Source organism: Phodopus roborovskii, unplaced genomic scaffold (assembly GCF_943737965.1).
Source record: "Phodopus roborovskii unplaced genomic scaffold, PHOROB, whole genome shotgun sequence".
Lineage (NCBI taxonomy): Eukaryota > Metazoa > Chordata > Mammalia > Rodentia > Cricetidae > Phodopus > Phodopus roborovskii.
In genome coordinates this window covers 20,281,187-20,304,003 of record NW_026126588.1, presented here as the reverse complement: position 1 = coordinate 20,304,003, position 22,817 = coordinate 20,281,187, and the positions used below count along the sequence as shown (strand labels likewise).

At 50.9% G+C, this 22,817-nt stretch overlaps 1 protein-coding gene across 11 annotated transcripts in view; it reads right to left on the bottom strand.

The window, feature by feature from the left end:
* The window catches only part of Inpp4a (inositol polyphosphate-4-phosphatase type I A), a 53,818-nt gene that overhangs the window by 20,082 nt on the left and 10,919 nt on the right, over positions 1–22,817 (bottom strand). For 3 of the 11 annotated variants that reach the window (XM_051204543.1, XM_051204544.1, XM_051204554.1), the window contains 14 exons: positions 21,700–21,816; positions 21,355–21,434; positions 21,011–21,122; positions 20,240–20,330; positions 19,678–19,825; positions 18,164–18,294; positions 16,037–16,141; positions 15,445–15,553; positions 13,542–13,559; positions 10,100–10,283; positions 8,836–9,054; positions 7,745–8,000; positions 4,706–4,738; positions 718–890 (listed from right to left, as the gene is read on the bottom strand). In XM_051204543.1, coding sequence (XP_051060500.1) covers positions 718–890; positions 4,706–4,738; positions 7,745–8,000; positions 8,836–9,054; positions 10,100–10,283; positions 13,542–13,559; positions 15,445–15,553; positions 16,037–16,141; positions 18,164–18,294; positions 19,678–19,825; positions 20,240–20,330; positions 21,011–21,122; positions 21,355–21,434; positions 21,700–21,816 — 1,776 coding nt within the window. The remainder of the gene's footprint in view (positions 1–717; positions 891–4,705; positions 4,739–7,744; positions 8,001–8,835; positions 9,055–10,099; positions 10,284–13,541; positions 13,560–15,444; positions 15,554–16,036; positions 16,142–18,163; positions 18,295–19,677; positions 19,826–20,239; positions 20,331–21,010; positions 21,123–21,354; positions 21,435–21,699; positions 21,817–22,817) is intronic. The other 8 variants (XM_051204548.1, XM_051204550.1, XM_051204545.1 and 5 more) reach the window with 6 other exon arrangements.

Sequence of the window (22,817 nt, the reverse complement as noted above, 5' to 3'; positions counted from 1 at the left end):
GGGCCAGGACCACAGTGATCAAAGGCTATGGGAAGGGTGGTACACACGGGCTTGCAGCACCTGTCAAAGATGAGCTTGGTTTGGGCTCAGCTTCTGACATGCCCTGCTTGGAGTTGTTACTCTATTGGGAATCAATTCCCAATAGAGAGAGGGTTAACTACTCAGAGCCCCAGCAACCGGGCCTGGGAACAAGGGGGAATGCAGCTGCCTGGTTTCCTTAGGGAAGTTTTCTGTGGGACCAACCAGGCTTCCCAGCATGGGGGGGGGGACTAGGGCACCAGCCCCTACCAAGCTACTCACATCATTACTTCTGGTACTGCATCTTTTAACTTGGGAGAGTCATCTCAACTCATCCCTGAGTGGTAACTGAAATCTTTACATGGAGCCCTGTGAACCTGAAGCCACAGAACTTGAGTGCCTGCTGTTTCAACTGCACTGACAAGCCCCCATGAGACCCTCCATCACACCCCTTGTGGAGAGAAGGAAGAAGGTGACAGAGAGGCCTTTGCCATTGTCCTGCTTGGTGCTGGGCTCTCCTGTCAGAGCTGGCTCTTCAGGAGGAACACATACTCATCAACGAGGCCTCCTTTCCAGGTCTCTCTACTAAGTGAGCCACAGGCTGGGGAAACAAGGCCCCAAGTAAAGGGGAGGGCAGGGCCGCCTGCGTGTTCCCTCTAGCGCGGGAGGTGCCCTCCCGTCCGTGTGCCGGCGGCTTACGGTTTGGCAGAAGACGACGTCCCGGCGGTATTGCAGGCTCAGGTAGGAGGCAATGGTGGGGGCACTGTCCTGCATGAGCAGGAAGACCATGGCCTTCTTGGCTTTGTCGCTCATCATGGCCACACAGTCTGTGAGGGTGGTCAGCAGAGGATAAAGGGCCTCACTCCATTCACCTGTGCACGAGTCAAGAGCTTGTTAGAATTCCAAAGAAAGGCTGCGAGAAGCAAGTCCTGTACGGCAGCAAGCCACCCACCCTAACCACTGCCCCCCCTTCCTCGCGCACCCCGGCCCCTCTGCACCTGACCCTGCTCGCCCCTCTGTGTGGCCTGGAGGAGAGCCGGTTCTGCTCCGACCCTCTGCCCGCGTTTGCTGCAGCAAGCTAAAGCGGTCCTAGTGTGGTGCCAATCACACAGACCGGAGACCGGAAAACGGCTAGGGTCCCCTTCCTCAATAGACAAGGCTATGGCTGCCGAAGACAACGGCAGCAACAGAAGCTTCTGCGGGGCATGACGTGGCCACAAGCATTCTGTGTGCAACAAGAGCCATCTATCGCCTTGTGCAGTGTGGTGGTCCCTATAACCCACACGGGACACCCACAGGCACGTCATGGCCCTTCTTACAGAAAAGTGCCAACTCTGCTCCTGCCAGCCCCTCTGTACTCACTCTGTTCCTCAACCCCTCCCCCGCCGGGTGTGCACTATTGCCAGCCTAGTGTTCTTTCAGAGATGTAAGGGACTTTGACCCTGTACCAAAGGGTGAACCTCGGGGGGAAGAGCAGGGTTAGCGGCAGCTCTGGCTCTGCCTGTCTCCTTCCTTCTTAGAAGACATCAAAAAGACATGCCATGCCCAAAATTAGGCACCAGCACATCCCTACGAGGGGAGGGAAGCCAGCACTCCAAACAAGCTCAGGCAGTGCCCATCCTGGGGGACAGAGCGCACACACAGAGCCCGAAGACCCTCCAGGGAGGGAGACTTGCTCTGCCCCTTCTCCCTCCGGCTAGCACTGTAACTGCACAGACGTGTGCAGGAACTTGCCCACACTCAGTGACAGGCCAGTGTGGATAAGGCACACACAACAGTCCAGGGCTGGAAATGATCTAACTGGAGTTATGTCTCAACAGAAAAAAAAAAAAAAGCCTAAATTTAGACTCCAAAGCAGAAAGGTCTGAGCAAACATGACACAGTGACAAAAACCACTGGACTGAGAAGTGGAAAATATGAGTCCCGTGCCTGGCCACTGAGCAGTGGCGAACACAGGCCAGGCCCTGGACCCCTCAGCATGTGGTCTAGACAGATTCCCAGACCTCAGTTTCCCGCTGAACTCCTCAGAAACCATGTTCCCCTTTCTGTGAAGAACTCCGTCAACAGAGTCTATCAAAGATGGTCGGTGACAACTAGAGAATATATCTAACCACTTGAGAGTGGGACAGTCAGATGAAACCTTCACAAACCAGCTATGCTAGTGCACGCCTATAGTTCCAGAGCCTGGGAGGCTGGGGCTGGAGGGTAACAAGTTCAAGGCTAGTTCGGACTGCATGCTAATATCCAACGTCAAAAAATAAAAGCAACCAAGCTCCCTCAGCTCCCCAAATACTGCTCTTCAGTAAGAACTGAAATGCTTAGATCAAACACTGTCATTTCCCTTGCCCAGTTACCACACATATACAACTCACAGGACAATCATGGCCATTTTAACCAGAAGCCAATCAGAGTACCCAGCTGTTTCAGCCGAGTCAAGCCTCCCCAACATGACCTTTTCACTGTAACTTTCTCAGAAATGAAATTCAGGTAGGACTGGAAAATGGGTGCCATGATACTGCACGGGGACAAGTGTGGCATCTTCCCATACGGCATCAGGTAAGTCTGAATGGCTGGAGTTTGGTGAGGGCACCGACCGCCATTCCAGCATTCTAAGACCAAACACAATGGGCACCTGTGTATGTCTGACTCTCAAGCCATTATCTTAGCAGTCAGCCTGGGTCTACTGGGAAGAGAGCAGGAGTTAGGGGGTGGGTAATGGGTGTTTTGAGTATGAACAGAAACTCACAATTAAAAAAAAAAAATCCCAAACCAAACTGGTTTCTGTGGCAGCAGAGGGTATCTACCCACTGCTGTCTAATAAAAACGGCTGGGATGTTGACGTTGGTAAAAAAGGTTTTCAATGTGCTACCTCTAAATGAAAGACTACCACTACCACTTATTATTACTATTATTGTTACTATGTTTTATTTTTAAATCAGGTCAACTAGGCAATGCCCTAAGTGCTGCAGACGTTCCACTTTTTGGGGGTAAATTCCTCAGTACCTGCTAACCTGTGACGCTTGCTGCCTGGACAATCTATGGTCCATACTACTTCAGAAAACTTCAAGTGTGCTCCCAATCTACAGTCTGACTTTGCTTTTTTATCTTTTTAATTAATCCATCAGTATGAACAGGGAATGAGGGTGCATATATGTCTGTATATTTGTGTGATTTTATGTGTATGTAGTATATGAATGTATGTGCTCATGTGTAGGTGTGTGCATCCATGTGGGAAGACTAGAAGTTAATGTCTAATGTCTTCTTTTATGGCTCCCATCTTACTTTTTCGGATAAGGCCTCTCAGTGACCTGGATGCTCACCAGCTGGCCGACCTCCTGGCCAGCCAGCCAGCTCTGGGGACCAGGGCTGGGATTGCAGGCATGCTCTGCCACTCCTGGCATTCCACCTGGGTGCTGGGGATCTGATGCCAGATCCTCACCATTACACAGCAAGCACTTTACCCATCAAACAAACTCTCCAGCCTCTGACCCCTGGCAGGGAACCATCTTTGTCCATTCAACATTAACCATGGACAAGCCGCCAGGGTTCCTAAGTGGTGGAAGAGCTCTGTAAGTCACAAAGAAACCGGAGTGTGGAAGAGTCCCCGAGGTCCTGTCACAGGCTCACAGGCCACCCCTTCTGGTCCTCAGTGCTGGCCATGGCCCACACTTGCAGTCAAGAAGAGAGCAAGGTTAATAACTGTGATTTACTAAGGCCTAACGACCCTGAGGGCTCATTCATGACATCGGGCTCTAAGACCCATGCAAGGGCCCTGACACTTGGGGGAAAGAACAATACAGGCCCTGAAAGCAAACGGAGCGTACAATGAGGTGGCCACAGTAAGTGGGCTCATGGCTCTGTGTCAGAGCGCAGAAATGGACCCACAAATCCTTGCCCATCATTCGCTGTACTCTAGATGTAGAGCGGGTATCTTTCCATCTTAGATGTACTCAGAAATATGCAATCATTGGCCTGACCATATAGCTGATTTTTTTTTTTAGAGTAAAAAAATGTTTTGGGGAATAGGTGTGCATGCACACTGTGAGGAAAACCACAAGCCATATACAGGAAGCTCAGTAGGAACTAGATCAGGGGTTGGCACACCCTATAATAGTCTTTATAGACTAGGAGGGCAACGGAGTGTCTGCACTAACTCAAAACAATAGGTGGTAGACAACAAAATACTATAAATGCAGGCTGTGGCCAGGATTTAGCTCAAGACCGCACGCAGTTCGCCAATGCCTGAACTACAACCGAGGACATTAGGTGCTCCATGAAAATGGAGCAGAAAGATAGATGCCTGGAAGAGTTCTAAAGCTTCGTCCAGAGGATGCGAACCATCCACCTGTGCCTTTACAGCTCCATGCAGACATTAGGTTGGACATCCTGAAATAGTCACAAACACATAACTTTCTAAATCAGATCACCCGCCACGGGACCCAGGGCACTCAGAGTACATCATGTGAGAAGGCTTTAAGGATGCAGAGGGAAACACGGTGTGTCCAGCAGCCTGCGTCAGGCCACAATTCCCTTAGTCCCACAGGTCCCTCACCAAACCACAGAACAAAGGAAACCTAAAGTATTTTCCCAACTATGGGAGCACAAAACAATCTTAGGTAAGTGAGCTACAAGCACTACCTGAATACTGAAAAGACACCAGCAGGAGCCTTGAACAGAAAGCACGTACCTGGACTGGACTCTTCAGGAGGGGGGCTGCAATCTGCACAGAAATGGAGGGCAACAGGGATGATTAAGGAGCAGCACACAGTTCAAACATGAGCAACTCAGCTTCAGAGCCACTGCATCAGCAGCTGGCAGCAAGGAGGTAAACACATGGAGAAGAGGCCTGGGCTCAGGCGCCTCTTACTCGGTTTCCCAAGGGCATTGCTGCTGCCACGAGCAGCTGAGCCCTCAGTGGTGAACAACGGTGATTCACCAGAGTCAACATAACATCTATGTTGCTAACGCTTCAACATAAAATGTTCTTCAAGATGAGTGAACCAACATACACAATGCCACGGACGACACGATGATGGGCAGGGATGGAGACCCACGTTAGTTTACATCAAATGAGAGAGACCCCTGCCTGCCTTTCCGAAGAATCCAGAGTTCCAATGATAAAACCAGTTATACCAAAAGAACCCTATGCCAGTTGTTAAAGTCTAATTAAACTAAATGTAAACGCTGTATGATTCTGGAGATGGCTCCAAATTAGGAAACTATTCCAGTTAGGCCTTCCCCCACCCCAGCTACCCCGTCCCCCAGCTACCCCGCCCCCCCAGCTACCCCACCCCCCCAGCTCTTCAAAGAATACCAACTTTGACTCTAGTTCATTTTTGCTGAGTCTTACTGGGATGAACTCATTTTAATTTCACATTCCCCTTAATAAAAGCTAAAATTCCTAGTTAAATGGATGTGGTACCTAAGAAAGGCGTCTAAGGAATAACACTGGATTTCAGTTCAAAAGACGTCTGTGAGAAACTGAAATGAGAAGCTTCAGATTCTCAGACTAGCCAGAGTGAGTTTTGGGGTGTCTGGGGGGTCAGGAGGAGTTCTGCCTCTGTTGTGTTTGGACATGACTTCTTAAACTGACAAGAGGAAAAGAAAATGCAAGGCTTTCTGAGGCTGAAGTGCTCAGCCTCTTTGGTCAGGGTTCAAACCCTGAGAATAGCTGGCTAAGACAGGAACGCTCATCGGTGTGAAACTATGTGGTCAGTGATTTTTTTTTTTTTTTTTTTTTTTTTTTTAACATCTGGCTAATGAGAATAATCCCAAGCCTTGAAAAGCCACATGTTTTTACGTATATCTGCTTATTTTTGCCACTCCATAACCTCTCCTCCAGGACCCACAGTCACGAATGAGGAGGGGGGTTTAGAATCCTGCTTTAAGAATGTCTGTGGTGGCTTCTAATAGCAGGGTGGGAACACCCCTGTGAGAGTTTACCCAGGGAAAGAGAAAGGAGGCTCCTCTCAGATCAGAGGCTCCTAACCGGTCTGAGGTCACGGAGCCCTTTGAGGGTTGATGACCACTATGGACTCTCTCCCTATTCACTTGAAATTTTCAGCATGTGATCTCAGGAGTGCAGGAGGCTGGGCACAGATCCCAGACCAACAACTCAGTAGGTGATGTTAGGGTTACGCGTGGTTGGGGTACACATAGATCCTGGGTTAACAATTCAGCAATTGGCCGCTGGCAAACCCACAGGACATTTTCTTAATTAGGGATTGATATGGGAGGGCCCAGCCCACTCTGGGTGGTGCTATCCCTGGGCCGTGTAAGAAAGCAGGCTGAACAAGCCAGTAAGCAGCGCTCCTCCATGGCCTCTGCAGCAGCTCCTGCCTCTGGGTTCCGCTTGAGTCCCTGCCATGACCTCCCTGGATGATAAACTACAAGCTGTAAAAGCTCAAACAAACCTTTTCCTCCCCAAGGTGCTTTTGGTCATGGTGTTTTATCATAGCAATAAAAACCCTAACGAGGACAAGAACCACAGACAAGTGAGTCACAAAGACAAACAGCCTGATCACACAACACACTAGCTCCTAAATTTTAAAATATCTAACCATTTTCTTCTGCATCTGCAGAAAATACTTAGGGTTACAAACAAAATTGTATGTATTTCTTCTTCAGTCCTGAAGTAGTCTCACTCATACACAGAGGCAGGTGATGCACACTTAACTATATTCCTAGTCCTACAGACAAGCTAACATTAAAGAGAAGTAAGTAATGAACTTTGAGAAAAAAATTAAACAGGAAAATGAGAACAAAACAGACACAAGCTGGTTTGATGAATGATGGGTCACAGGCTTGGAAAGGTGGCAGCTGTAGCCCCCACCCCGACAGAAAAGCAGATGATTGGGACAGTGCCCTTAAACAACGCAGACAGATGAGAGGCGATACACAACACTTGAAGGACTTATCAAGAGACTCTGGTAAAGGTGCATGAGTCTGCCTTCAATGGCACTGTCTAGTGAGAATTGCAGAGGCCTCATCACATGAACCCCAATTCTGACATCTTGGCTGCCCTTACTGTAGCTTAAAGCTCCCCACGGAGAGGGGGGAGGGGGCCGAAGCTGGGTGCGCAGCCTGGGCTCAGATGAGTTGACCCAAGGGTTCTCCAGCTCTTACAAAGGAGAGAGAGGCACCACAGAGGAGGGACCAAGGGCCCACTTGTTTTCAGACACTTGAGCCCTTAGCCCTCTGCTATCCCTGTGTCCCTTTCTGAAGTATTGCACCCAAGATCCCCTCAAAGACCGGCGTCAAACAGGTCAGTCTAACTCATCTGACTGAGTTACAAGAGGCTGCATGCTTCTGCTGGATAAGAGCATGCCCAGCCAATGAGAAGAGCCCGTGAGGCCTAAGTGCTGCTCGTCCAGCATTGCTCCTATAAAATCAGTCTACCCATCCCCAACACAACAAAGACCACACACAGAAAGCCTGCATCCATCCCCTTCAGCTTCTCAGGCTGGCTCACAAACCTGAAGACTTCACAGCCATGACACTGTGGCCCCGGTGCAGATTCAGTGGCCCCAGCTGTATAGAAGGCCAGCAGGGGCCTCCACGCTGCCTATCTGCGGCTCTATGCAGGACTCCCCCTGACACCCTGCGCTGCCTGAAAGCCCTCCCTGCAGCCTGCCTGAGAGAGGCAGGCATGGAGTCAGAGACACAGACACATAGAAGTAATGAGGCACAAGTCGAGGCGGTGTGGGAAGCGTGGATGCATACGCACGTGTGCTTGGGTGAGGATGGCATGCAGCAGTGGGCATGGAGGAGGGGCATGTCGCCGAGGGGGCGTCACAGAAGGGGTCCTCCGGTCTGATCCAGTAGGCTTGGCTGTTCCGGTTACCTTTCTTGCTGGAGCAGGTGCTTGAACAGGGGAAAACGTCCTCACAACCCTCCTCATGAAGACGCTCCTTCTGCAGCAGCTTATCCACGCGCTGGATGATGCACTCCAGGCTCTTGTCCACGTTCAGCCACACTTTCTCCTTCAAACCAGTAAGACTGTTTGGGTCAGTTTGTGCAACAGAAAAACAAGGACAGAGCACACCCTACTTCGCCTCTCTCCGGGTCCCAGCCTGAGGACGTGCGTGCGTGCGTGCGTGCGTCTAAGTCACCACTGAAGTCGCATGTGCCTTTCAAAGGCAATTTGCAGCTTGTGGTCACTGACTGGAAAGTTTGGCAGGCATTCGCCGTCTACTCTAGGGAGGACGGATAGCCTTCCGGTCTCACCCGACAGGCCACAGGGCACTAAGAACTCAGGCCCTTTCCCCCTTCCACTGCAGGCCACCTACAAACATCACATGCTGAGGTCCCCTTCTGACGCACAGGACTGCAAACAGCTGGTGGCAGGGGTGGGCGATGGGAGGAGGGGAGGGCAGGCTGGAAGCGAGCTGGGAAACCCACGCAGACCACAGGCTACCAGCGCTGGAGGGACACTTTGCTGCTAATTAATAATTCAGTGCTTTGCAGGATCCCTTGAGCAGTAGCCCCAACAAATGACAACCAGTGTTGGGATGTGTCCCTTCCTAAAGACAGCGATGCAGCCCTCTGGCCAACTCTGGAACAATGAAGTGACATGTCAGGGCACTGAACATAAAGAGCCCCAAAGGGTAAAGGATGAGCAGAGGGCTGAGGAAGAGGAGCGGCCTGGTCCCCAGCACAGTCATGTACAATTCACACCCCTGTGGTCTGAAGACGGCCTACGTCTCAGCATCAAGTGGCCTAGAGCACCGGGGAAGCAGACCTGCGGCTTGCTAACCAAGGTGCAGCCTTTGGCACTTTGTGGAGGAAGGCAGCAGCAGCAGCAGCAGCAGGACTCACCCACTCCTCCTCATGCCAGTCCACCTGCAGGGAAGATCGGCTGCTCCTCCCTGCCCACCGGGCCATCAGGGTATCCTGGTCATTCCGTAGCATCACCTGCTCCTCCTCGGTCGAGGTAGGGGAGGCCTTGGAAGCGATGTAGTCAGGCCGCGCCGCATTCAGTCCATGGATGGAGTTGGCCAGCAGCTTACAGTCACACACAGTGACCAACTGCCGGGTCTGCAGGCACACACACACACACACACAGCAGACTGCTCAGCACTCCTTCTCCTGGAGAAGCAGACAGCCTAAGACAAGGCTTCTGCCACCCACCCTGTCCCACAGAGATACAGCATGGCCTTCTCTAGGGGATCTGAAAATAAAGGAGCATGTGACCTGGCAGGGATAACCTCGGCAAGAATTTCCAGGTAAGACTAGCGGACAGGGGTCTGCTCGAGATCTGTTTATCCTAGAGGTGGTCAAGGAAGAAGCGAAGGGTCTGAGACCATTGGACATTTCCTGGCTCTGTCTGCCTTTGACCCTAGCTCACTAGAGAAAGGGCTTATACTCCAGGCTTGACAACACGGTGGAGTGTGTCCCAGGCTCCCAGGGGCCAATGCCCACAGGTCACATACTACTTTTGTGTAACCATAGAGCAGTTTTAACGCTCCAGGCTCTGGACTACTGAACTGCTGCCGTCACACTTCTAATCCTGGTTTTACTGCTGACAACCAGAACTTCCTTTCCCAGTGGCCCTGGTACGGCTCCTACCCGGCAAATCAGGTGTGGGTGGAGAGGTGTCACCAGAGTCTGTGTGAAGGGAAGGAGCCTGGGTAATGGGCAAGAGTAGCATCAATCAGAGACCGAGAGAGCCGCGCTCTAGCATGCAGACTTCTAATCAGGGTTCAATTATGGTTAAACAGAACCCTTTAAAATTCATTCTATATCGGCCAATAAGATTATATCGTTCATTTCTTATGTGTGAATAATTGCTGCACAGGTTATGACTGGAAGGCACTAAGGAAGCTGGCGTGTGTAACGAGTCCCAAGAAAATGGATGCAGATTGCTAGAAGACACAGCAGCACACTGGCCTCAAGCCTCACCCGAGAGTCACAGCCTGAGCTCTGACCATGGGCAGATCCCAAACTTCCCTGTGACTTGGGTGACTTGGTGGGAAGTAGCCCTTCTCTTAAGGTCAGCTCCAGGCATCCCTGGGTGGTCTGGAAGCTTCCAGAAACCCAAAGGATCCCTCCACCCCACATGCAACTGGGCAGCCCCTCCTACCTTGTCTGCCAAGATGGCGAGTGTCCTCTCAAGGCCAGTGGCAGACCTGTCCTTGGCTGCCCTGGAGAGCCGTTCTGCGTAGTAGCTAACTTGGGTTTTCAGGGTGTTGATCTGGGCAATAATCTCCTTGGCTCGGATGATGTCCTGTGGTATGTAGATTATGGACTGGCAGCTAGATGATGTACTAAAAGGAACAACAGGTCCTAAGGGGTTCTCCAAAATCATTCAGCCCACCCACAACTAACCCTAAAATAAAGATGTGTCCTCCTGTGAAGCTCAGTTACTGAAGGGTAAAGGTCAAGCTTGGGAGATCTTTTTTATCTAAATAGAAGTATAAAATATATATAGAAGACTAAGACTTTTAGTATACTTGTACATATATGTGTCTGTATATTTACTACAAGCATGAACATGTCTATAAATACATTGGAATATCACTGTTATAACTACCCAATGCTGGGATCTTGCCTAGGAATTTCATCTATTCATCTCAGTAGAGATCTGGGGTCTGCTTACACCAGAAAGGATCAAATTTACCACACTGCAATCGATGTTGGACTATACATTAAAACAAACAAAGCAAAAAACTTAAGAACCAAAAAGTATACCCTAACATTTGCTTCTTCATTCGGCCACCAGGGCCTTGAGACTTCCTGTGAGCAAACCCACATCTTTCTCTCACATATTCCACAACAAGGCCCCAACACTGGGATTCCTCTCTCTCTCTCCTGTTTCAGGGTGTCCTTATGTTGACAACAGCATTCCTTACGAGAAAGTAGAGAGCTTGCCAACCAGAGGCGGGCCCAACGCCTCAATGCCTGAAACCTCAGTCCTTCCTTCCTGTCCCCCATCACCACGCAGCATATGTATACGGGAAGGAGATGTCAAAGGCCAGGCCAGCTGCTGCCCCGTGTAAGCAGGAGCCTTTGAGGGACCAACTCCATATGCCCAGGCTTCATGGGTGGGGTCAGCATGTGTGGTCATCCAAAATGGCAACCATAAGCTTATGTCTGTTAGATGAGGCCTCAATCAATCAAACATTATTAATTTGTTTCTAGGTCATCTGAGGGTGCCTGAGAAACTAAGGAGGGGACATGAAAGTCACCCGTGCAGTGGCCTCCTAGGATGAGAGGACACTGAGCTCAGGACAGAACTGGTCCCTTTGCTTCTGAAATAAAGGGCTGTCCTTGGGTTCCAGGGATGGGGGCAACATGGAGAGCAGAGTATGGGCCTCACCACACCCTACCCCACTTGTGGATTTGAGAGTCACCCCAGACCTTTCCAGGGAGGAAGGACCAAAAGCAAGTCAGAAAGAAACCACCACGGCCTTTTCTCTTTCCGGACTACGTGGCCAACATGCAAACACCACAAAGCAAACTGCCCCAGAAGGAAACACCACCAGCACAGGCCCACACACCACAAGGGACAATGACGGGTTTGCCAGAAGCCCATGCAGCAGACGGTGAGTGTGCAACACTGCATTCCACAGCCCTGCGCAGGAGCTGCTTCCAACCTGCAATCTCTCCCGAATGAATAGCTGCCACTCGGACAGTCAGGTCTTAGAAATACATTCCAAAAAAGAATTAAAACTGCAGTCTGTTCTTTCTGGACCTCGACCTTTAGAGGCACAGGCGCTATGTGTTATGTGTGTGGGTCTACTGTCTCGTTAGCCCATGGTTGTGCATGCTCTGACAGGTGGACATCACCCCACTCACCCTGTGCTCTAAGGAGAAGGCATGCTACAGCAACATGCCCACGACTGACACGTGGAAGCATGTGGTGAAGGCTCAGATGGGCAGGTTCAAAGAACTGACACCAGGAATACGTAAATGCACGTACTTAGTTAGCTCCAAACTCAGGAGCCACTCCATGGCAATGGGGTGGGGTGCAGAGGCTCTACTGCCTTGTCCTGGGGCGGGGACGGGGGGGGGGAGGAGAGAATCTCTGTTCTACTCATTATCTGGGTCCCCAGCTCTTCTCCAATAGCCACAGGAGGCAATGGCCCAGAAGTGATCCTCGGGTCTCATGTTAAACGCTACCCCAGGCCTGCTGACACACACCGCCTGTCATTGTAGGCCATGGTTTAAACACAGAAGGCCTGTAAGCCTAAGTGGAGTACCTAACATGCAGAGTAACCCCGAATATGAAGGGGAAGGCTGTCAGTGCCCCGCCCCCCAAAGGTTTCCATGTCTCCTTGCTCCCAGGGGAAGGTGTCTTAGAAATGCTTGGTACCCTGGGAGAAGGGAGTCAGAGGGTGGGAGCGGCCATGAGCAGGCAAGCACTTCCTGAGGTGTGGAAGGTCTAGAGTCTTCCGTTAAGAAGGAACCTGAAGAGCCCTCCCGAATAAACCGCCTGAGTTAGAACCCGCCAAGCGGAAGTGGAGCCCCTGGACGCCATGTTACGCTTCACTGCTAATCCCTCAGGCCCTCCGGGATTTGACTCCCCCTGCTATGGAGAAGTCCCGGGCGGGCGGGAAAGGGACAGAGGCTTTGAGGGGACACTTCTATGACACACCCCTCCCACATGCCTTCTTCCCTCCCTCAGGATGCCAGGGAAGGGCCCCCAAGGGAAAACGGGGGATGCCCCATCTTAGGTGTGCTTGTGTGTCCTCAGGACTGGAGGCCACCGTGTTCCCAGCGTCTCAACTAGGATCTAGGTCATGGGCCATCAGATCAAGGTGGCAGCATTTCCCATAGGGCGGTTGGTTTCCCAGGCCCCTGGCTCCCGCCCAGGTCTCTGGGCTCCTGTGCTGCTGTCCAGTGGGTAAAACTGCCCTTAACAACACCATCATTAACATCAGCACAAACTGGCAAGTATTATGACCACGTAAACTGGCTCCGTCAGACCAGGGAAAGGCGAAAACTCAAAGGCTTCAAATTCTCGGAAAAGAAGGACTGAACTGGACCTGAGGTCACAGATCTGTAACCCCAGCTACTAAAGGCTGAGGCAGGAGGATTACAAGTTTGAGAAAAACTTTGGCTGCAGGGCAACTTCAAGGCCAGCTTGGGTGAACTTGGTGAGCCCTATCTTAAAAGACACTTTAAATGGTTAGGGTGGAGCACAGCGATTAAGCTTTGCCTACAAACAAAGAAAAGGTTCTCAATGGCGTTGGATCAACGAGATGGCTCACTGGGTAAAAATGTGGGCTGTTGTGATACCCCAGCACCCAGGGCCCCAAAAGGGCTCTTCTGTGCCCTGGGAGGAGGCAAACTGGGCCCTGTCTGTTGAGTGCAGGTTTGAAAGGAAGGCTGTATGTAGGGCATAGGCTGGCTATTCATTATCGAAGAACATTGCAGTTGGAAGGAAGAGCTCTGCCTATAAGGACACGTGACTTGGAGCCACGCAGCCAATGGGATGGAGCCACCCCGGATGAAGGACAGCACAGGCTTTCTCTGCAAAAGAGCAAGAACCAACATACACTCTCCACAGGCAGAAAACTCACCAACACTCTTCAAAACTGCTACAGAAAAAACAAAAACAAAAACAAAAAATCAAAAACCAAGCATTAGCAATTGTTAGCAAAATACTAAAGGCAAAACAAAATTTAAAGGCTGACTGATTTTCCTTTTTTCAAATTACTTAGAGGCAATTGTTGAGGCCGTGAATATGGGGATAAACAAACTTATGAGTCAAATTCTTATTCCCTGGAGCAAGTTTGTGGCCTGTACTCCAGCCCCAGGGACATCCCACTGGGACACAAAGCATCCACATTTAAAGGGAAGCTCCAAGAGCCCAAACTGTCAGAAAGTGGACTCAGGACATTAGTACAAAGTTAACATAAAATCTGTAGTATGTATTTCAAAGGCACTGGGACAGTAAGTTCTGAAGCTAAAATGTAAAGTCAAAACTGCAACCTGGTAGGGACAAGGGACAGCCAGGTGTCCCCTCCCGACTGGTCACCTCTCCCAGGGAAGCACACCCCCTCAGCTCATACACTCACTCTTCCCACACAGCACCAGGCGATGGAGTGACACACCCGCTTCCCGCTGGCTGCACACAACTGATAGCCCCTGGCCCTGCACCCCCTCTACTCCCTAGGACATTGTGGACATGATGGCCTGCCAGTCCGCCTGCATGGTAGGAAGTAATCAAGGCCGCCTGAAGGCTTCACTGGAACGCTGAAACGGTCTTGCTAAGCCCGGTGTTTCCATGCTTCTCCTCCCCATATCCAGGGCTGGTCCACACACACCCGAAGGACAACCTCTCTGAGAATGTCCTTTGTTGCTCCCTGCTCAGTCCTCAGCATCACCCACGTTAGTGGCCCCCTGTCTTCCTGACTCTAATGGCCCTGATGAGCCACTGTTCTAACATGTGTAGCATCCTGACCCAGCCATGCAAGCACCCTTACTCTGGCCACAGCAGGAGAACGGGGCGATGACCATTTAACCCCATTTTTGTTAGCAACTTCCTCGCCTGCCTCTACCTGCCACCATGTGGGTGTCTGGGGGCTCCATGACCTTTGTTTCACGCCTCTCAAACCACCCTACACTCAAGGTCACATCTGCAGGGGCATTCCAGTAACACTGTCTTCCTCCCTCTCACCTTAACAACTCTTGCTAACCCGCCCGATACTTTGCCCCTTCTGGGATAACCGCCTGGCCCTGCCTCTCTGCTCTCTCTACCCCACGTTACACTCATGTATGGTCCACAGTGGCCAAAACACGTTCCGACCATAATTAGTCTCCTGAAACGGAGACCTTTACGGTACCCCCTCCCCCCATCTACCCAGGGGCTTCACAAGGGCATCACTCACTCCTATCATGTGTTCCTCTCACCAACGCTCTGGGCCACTCAAATTTTACCAGGTGACATTTTGGAAGATACCCACGGAATGCTTCATCTGAGAAGCCTTTCCTCACACCCTGCCTCTCTGGCAGTGTCCTGCTAGGGACAGAACAGGGCAACCCCCAGCATCCTTTCAACCACTACCCTTTAACAAAGGACAGAGTGCCAGGGACTCTGGGAACTCTAGAGATGAGCCCTGAAAGTATAGTCTTGTCAGAGCCTTACAAGTCTGGGGCTCCACCAACTGACAGGAGTTCTAATGAAGCTGAGAGAGCAGGAGCTGCACACAGCTGGCTGCCTAGGGCCACACTCAGGGCGGCTCTCTGTTCGCGGCTCACTTCGGGAGAGCTGGACTAATGATTTGGTACCCTCACCCCTCACTCATTCGCTCACTCAGCCGCGCGCATACACACAGTAGCACGGGGTCCCTAAGGCAGCTCCTCCAGCCACACGGAAGCAGATCAGATGGCTGCGTGTTTTTGCGATTTTGTTTTGATAATTTTAACTCACAAACATCAGACACAGCTGTACAAGGACCACGAATACCCTCCTTTACTTACTGCTTCTTGGTCTCTTCAAACTTGTGCAGCTTTTTTCGAAGACCGCCTGACTTAAACCCTTGGCAGTGTGCTGCTGGGGCTCCAATAGTGATGACGTCATAGTTCTGATCTGAGAGACACAAAGCTTTCCTCTGTTACTCTGGGATCAGGCCTGCAGACAGGCCAGCTACAGCAATACACAGCACTCTGGGACCCTTCAGCCCATACGGCTCCCTGATCCTACATCCTGAGGGTGAAGGAGGGCTTGCTGGACCCAACACTAACTATTCAGTAAGAAAGTTGATGTCTGAAGGCAGAGCCACCTGGGCTGCTAAGCGCTCACTTCCACCCCTCCTGGGAAAGGCTCAATGATGGGCAACTTCCTGCCATAAAAACAAAAGGAAGCTGGAGATACACAAGGAGGTTTGGACTCTGTAACTGAAATTCTTCAGAGGTCTGTGGGGGAGTGGGGGGGGTGAGGGGGGGGTTCTCTTGCTGCTCAGCAGTGGAGCATACAGGAAAAATGGGCCAGGTAGAGGGCAACTCAGGGACCAAGTATACAGAAATAAAGGAGTGGAACACAATTCAACAACAGGGTAAGGAAAGTGAATACCTGAGCCTCCATCATCTTGAACTCTCATCCTTTGTATGTGCAGGTTTGTAGGAACGAATTCTAACTTTTTATCTGCTTTCAAACTGCTTGCTTTAAATGAAGGACCTAAGGAATGGAACACAAGAAAACAGCCATCAACACGCACCATGCACAAGTAAGAAGGCAGTAACCTAGAGCTGCGGATTCACGGAAGCAGGTACAGCCCAACAGAGGCCTAGAATATTCCAAGTGGCCACTCAAGATGGTAAGGGACTGGCTCCAATGCTATCTGGTGAGCAGAGCCAGGGATAAGGACCTGTAGGTTATAGTAGTGATGAGGCCGACCCTCCTGTGACTCAGTTCAACTCACAGACATGACACAGACCTGATCTGGGTCAGTGCGATGCCAACACCACTACAAAATCAGCGGACCTGTCAACTCTACAGATCACTGTCATCCAAGAGCAGAGAAACTGGTCTTTCTGGAACAGCACCTCTCACCTGGAGTGATGCAAAGGGTCCATCCAGATGAGCAAGGTTTCACGGACGCCTGCCTGCCTGCCTGCCTCTCCGATACATTTCAGTAAGTTCCCTCACACATGCTTGTTGTTAGAGAGGTCAGATGATGTACGCAGTTACCACAACCTTACTTCTAGAATCAGAATCCGTAACTAGAGGAGGAATCACATATCTACCAACCAAAGGGTTACAGATCAGAATCCATAACTAAAGGAGGAATCACATGTCTACCAACCAAAGGGTTATAGATCAGAATCCATAACTAAAGGAGGAATCACATATCTACCAACCAAAGGGTTACAGATGACAATGGCAACAGGAGAATGAAGAAATAAAACATCCCACCTGGTAAGAAACAACGCATCTGACCAACAGAGCTGTGTGCTCTGCCTCGTGTCACAGGGGTCTGGTACAGTGACTGTCAGACCTGCATTGTGTCTGTCTTGCGACACTGCTAGAGATACAGCCAAGGCCTGGTTTAACTGAGGACCTCAGAATAGCGGGATGCCTCTGACATCTGAGCAGCTCTGCCCTGCTAAACTCAAGTTTGCATGGCCTCCGTGCTTTCTCGGGAGCACTCATCCAGCATGGGAAGGTGCCTCGACCCTTCAGACAATGCTGCCATCTCTCTAAGTGATGCACTTGGATTTGCTCCAGCCTGGACTGGTTCCACACACCACCATCTTGCTTGAGCTCTGATTTCCTCTTAGCTAAATTTACAGACAAGTTCTATATATTCTGTGTGAAAATCACATTAAGGTGTAAGATTTTCCTTAAACTGACAAAGGATTATATAGAAGGAAAGAAACCAAAGACAAAGAATACTTTGAAAGAAAGGAGGAAAGGGAAGGGGGAAATGCTGTAATTATATAATAATCTCAAAAATAAGATAAAAATGAATCTCCATAAAATAAGTCGTAAGAAAAAGAGTTATTTTGAAAGACTAAAACAAGAAACAAAAAAAAAAAAAAAAAAAAAAAAAAAAAAAAAAAAAAAAAAAAAAAAAACAAAAAAAAAAAAAAATCCATCCTACTCTGAACAAAAAGAAATTGGGCTAAAAAGAAATTACATAGTTTGAAAATCACAAATCATTTTCCAGAATAAACAGGTGCTTTCCTGGGCTTGACCCCAGCCTCCAGCCTGGGAGGAAGAAAACCCAAGTGGGAAGAGTTGAGGTGTCTGACTTTACTTTTCCTTCTGAGCCTTGAAATAGAGTTGCACTCTGATAACTACTCATTCAATCAAAATGACATCGAACATTTAAACTAGAAAGCTGCTTTGCTCCAGGCAGATAGACAGCCCACAGCCTTTTGGTTTGAAGCAGTGTCAGACCAAGAAGAGCCACATGAAGCAGGACAATCTGAGGCCCCCTCTGCCTTGCTTCTACCGTATTCTACAGTGGCTATTTTAGGAAATAAGGCCCTAGAAAGACTTCTTGCAATTCACCAATTCATCATTTTAATTAAGACCTGAAAACCCCAGAGTTGAAATAATTCACACCTACGTGCGACTCTATTTTCAAAAACCCACTCAAGACAATCAGTGAGAGTCTGAGCATCCCAGGCCTTCAAATATCTGGTTGGGAGCTTGGGATATGCGTGCACCTTGGGAGGACAGGGCCACACCCACCTTTGTACTGATGGAGGTCGGTCAGATTCTCCTGGTAAGTGAGGATGATAGTTTGATACTGGGTGACAATTTGCCGCCGGAGGCTCTCCCAGCAAGGGGACAGCTCCCCCAACTCTTCCAGCTCACATACTCTGTAAACAAGACACACAAATGAGGCCATAGGGCTGACTCACCTCCCTCGGAACTGTGACGGGAACACACAGCAATGCTGCTCTGTGGGCCAGGCCAGCAGTTACACTGTGGCTCGAAAGGGTGATCACGCGGCCACACAGGCTGGTGTGAGAGATCACGGAGCACACGGGAAGCACATGGAGAAACTTAATAGGAACTCAGGTAAATGCTCAAGGCCACCAGTGGGTGTGGGGAGAGGAAAGCAGCAGGTAAGGAGCAGCTCTGCCTGGTGACCTTGCGGGTACCACTCGGGCACTGGCATAGTTCTCTGCAGGATGATGACACTCAACAACAACAGAAGGGCAGGGGATGTGAGAAACCACTCCCCTGCTCACCCTCACTCTAACAACCCCCTTTCCATGCCAAGCACACAGCAACAGTCTCACACTTCTTTCTGAGTGCCCTTGCTGCCCGCACTGAGTCGCTGCCGACAACTAAACTGGCTCTAAAGCTCCTGCCCAAGGGAGGGCTCTTTCAACCAGTAATGCACAGTGAGACAGAAAGCAGGCAACAATAAAAACCACAGCTCGAGAGCGGGGGAGGTAAAGGTGCTTGCTGCTAAGCCTGCCGGCCTGGGTTAGAACCCTAGGAGCCATGTGGTGAGAGGAGAGAACCCAGTCCACAAAGCTGTCCCCTGACCTCCGTATGACTCCATGGCGCATACGCCCCAGCCCGAGTGGTGAAAATTAAAACATAAAAACTGAAGATGAACAGAGAAACTGATTACAGCTACACAAATATGTATAAAGAGCAACTGTAAGTTAAAATTATGATACAAATACGTACATAAACAGGACACAACAGGAAAATAGTAGCTTGTAAAATTTAGATGATAGGTTTATGGCACTCACTGTACTCTTGCTATTTTTCCCAAAATTTTCAGGGTGAAAACGCAAACATCTGTACTAGGATATTGGGACGCAAACATCTGTACTAGGATATTGGGACTCTGGTTACAGGTATTGATGAATAACACTGACCTAGAAAAAGGTGTGGAGGCCACAGTCCAAGACAGACAGGAAATAGCCTCACCCTTACTTGGAACTGAAAAATATGCCCCAGGATGAGAGCTTTGCTCTGTGGCAGGAGACTACCCTGAAGGATCATCTTCTGAGTCATTATCTCTGTGGTCCCCAACAGGACAAACGAGAGGAAAGAGAGACACAAAGGGAAGATGGGCTGATGTTAGCCACGCCCAGCAATCTGTGAGACCGAGGAGCAAACTCAGGCTTTGGAAGGTCAGGGCCACAAAGGCAGCTGGAGGTACAGCCTGGGTCTGCACTTGCCTGTCCAAGGCATGTGCATATGACATGGGTGGTAAGCATTCATCCATGTGGCCTCACCTGGCTGCGTCTTCTTCCAGCAGTAGCTTCACAAACTGCCGAGGCACGTGCAGGGAGAGGACGCTCTCCGCCATCTGTTCCAGGATACGTAGGTGGTTGCCATCAGTGGTTGGGAACCGGTACATGCGACAGATGGCACCCCCAAACACTGCGGTGGGAACACAAGGAGGCAGACTGTGAGTGAAGGGCTGCAGACCTGGCTGTGGTCCCCCTACTCAGGCCCTCAGTCACCCTCAAGCCCCGATTTCCCCAAGAAAGCGAACGAGCAAGCAAAAGCTACGAGAAACAAACCCACTTACACCAAGCCCTGGAAGTGACCGCCCCTGACATCCCTCTCTATGCCAGAAGGCGCATGTAGCTCTCAGGTGTAAGGAGCTGTGGCCGCAACACTGTCAGTCACCCCAGCCAGTGCCATGTAAGAGTAGAAGGGGCCCCTTCCTCAAGGGATCACTGACTACGTGCTGTGGGAAACGCTGTCCTGAAGACTGGGCCATGTCTGTGGCCATCTCGGTGAGGCTACAGTCACAGGAGAGGCCAGGTACCAACAGGAGAAGCTGCGCACCTGATTTCAGCAAGGCGTCTTTTCGCAAAGAAGCGTATTTGGACCGGATTCCCAACGCCTCAGTCAAGCTCTCATCAACGGGCAGAACCATCTGGAAACGGGTACGAAAAGCACAAGACCACTGAGACCGAGGACTCCCGAGTGCCGCAGAACTGGAGCCTGGCGCGCCACACAAGACCGGGCAGCTGGCGCACATCTGCCCAGCCAGCCACGCACACTGCGGTCCCTCCCACTCCACCTGTCAGTCATCTCATCTTGGGTTTCAGTGTCCGGGCACCAAGGATGCCCTCGGTGCTCTCCTTGACGGTGCCAGGCGCTGAAACTGGAGCTCTCATTTGGTGTCTGGGTGAGGGGCTGTGTGGGTCAGGAGGACACAGAGGGCAGGAAGGGAGGGCCCGAGAGGATGTGGGCGTGAAGGGGGGACTGGGAAAGAGTTACTACAGGGATGGAAAGAAGGGTTAGTCTCATTTCCTCCTCACTCACCCCTTCCCACTCCACCCCTACACATCTCTACCCAAGATACCCCACTCTCCACCCTGTGCCATACAAGCGGCCAGCGTGGCTCAGGGAGCAGAGGCAAGTCCCAGGTCAGCGGGGCTCTCTGTGGTAGACCTTCCGCTCCATGCGGCATCATACCCAACGAAGCCCCGAGAGTCCCGCAGAAGGCAGCTCCAACAGCAGGCCCTGCCCTTCACTGAGCACAGATGCGCATGAAAATATCCAGGGCTCCTCTAACTCCTTCCAAGAGCGATGAGAAAGGTACCCACTCACCCTCCCATTGACAGTGTCCAAGGACCGGGTCACAGGGGGCCGCTGCTCTGACTTATCCTCCATTTGCCAGCCGATCACAGTTATGTTACCTACTCGGTCACTCTCTGCAGACCTGCAGCAAACATCGTGCCTTGGTAAGCACTGGTTTGGAGGCAAAACTTAGCCACTCTGGGTCATCAGGGGCCTGGGAGGCAGCAAGGCACCATCCGGACAGGCCCTCTGACAGACTGAGCGATTCCTCTTACCTCTCCTCAGCAGACACCCCTGCCTCCCCCTAGACAGACTCTGGGAGGGCGGAGGGGCAAAACTTCAGACCCTTCCAAAGGGATAAAGCAAACACCAACCTCAGTGTCAGATGCAATCTGTGATGCCTGTCCTGGAGCAGATCTTTGACAACAAACGTTCCAGAGCCCAGTAAATACATCTGGGGGAGATGGGGAGAATCAGTGTAAGGGTACTTGGTGTCCCTCTGACCCACACACCACAGCCCAGGGAAAGTCGGTGCTTCCTGTAAACCCCCCCCCCCATGAACCCATGGCAGTGCTCAGAAGTGGATTCCCAGACAAAGGTATGCTTTCACACAGGTGGGTCCTAAGCCAGTATGAACTCAACCTTGTGCTCACACCTTGGCCGGGCTGTTGTGTGAGTCAGTGAGGGGAGGCTGCTGTGCAAACTGCACATTACTTAACTGTTCCCTGAGATCTGTCTTTGACATCGTACACAGACAGCTTGATCTGCGTCATCTGATTGATAAGGGAGTCTTGAAAGAAGGCGATGCTGCTCAGAAAGATGGGATTGTTGGTTCCCTGGAACAGAAAACAGAGTTGGATTTTATTTTAAGGAATTGGTTTTGAAGTGTCCTAACATTTTCAGAATAAGGAAATTAGCACTTTTACTGATTTCCTCAACACAGACGCTAATGACAGCACATGACAGCAAGCACAGAAGCCTGCTTTCCACAGAGGGAAACACAGCCTGACGCCTGCTTTCCACAGAGGGAAACACAGCCTGACGAGACCGCCCGCCATGAGCACAACCAACCGGCCCGCTGTAGACTCTGCGGAGGACTCGCTCCTAAGGTCCCACTCAGGAGAGGGCTTTTCTAAACCCGAAGTGAGTTTGGGTTTGACAGCCACACGCACTCTTGGAGGTACACGGTTAGGTGTGTATTTAGACCGGTAGGGCTGCCCCTGTGAGATGCCTGCATAGGCAGACAAAAGAGGAAATGGAAATGGATGGTTTCTGTAACTATTTCTAGAATCCTGGGTCTGCAGTAATTAAAACTGACCTTTTAAGAGCAGGTTCTTGTTTCTAGATCACAGGTGTGTTTTCTGGCAGCTCTGCCTCTTTGCTCCATCATACCCCCTCACTCTTTCAGCCACAGTAGCTGGGCCCTCTTAGCACCTCAGTGACGCCCCCATCCCCCACCCTCAGCAGCTTAGGTCCAGTCTCTCAGTGTCTGCTGGGCAGCCCCTCCTAGGGTCTGCTGAGCCCTCCCCTAACCTTCCCTCCATGTGCCCTGGGAAAGCAGGAGAAGGAGCTGGGACTCAGCCTTGGTGCTGAGTAGCTTTGACTAGGAGACCACACGCCCTTCCTACAAGGTCTACCTGGGGTGCCTCTTCCCCCACGCCTGCTCTTCCCACCTCTCCCTTCTGCTAAAGTCACCCTGCACCCCCAAACACCTGTCAGTCATGAGACGTCCCTGCGCAGGTCCTGACGTCCCTGTCCTACAGTCCTGACGTCCCTGTCCTACAGTCCTGACGTCCCTGTCCTACAGTCCTGACGTCCCTGTCCTACAGTCCTGACG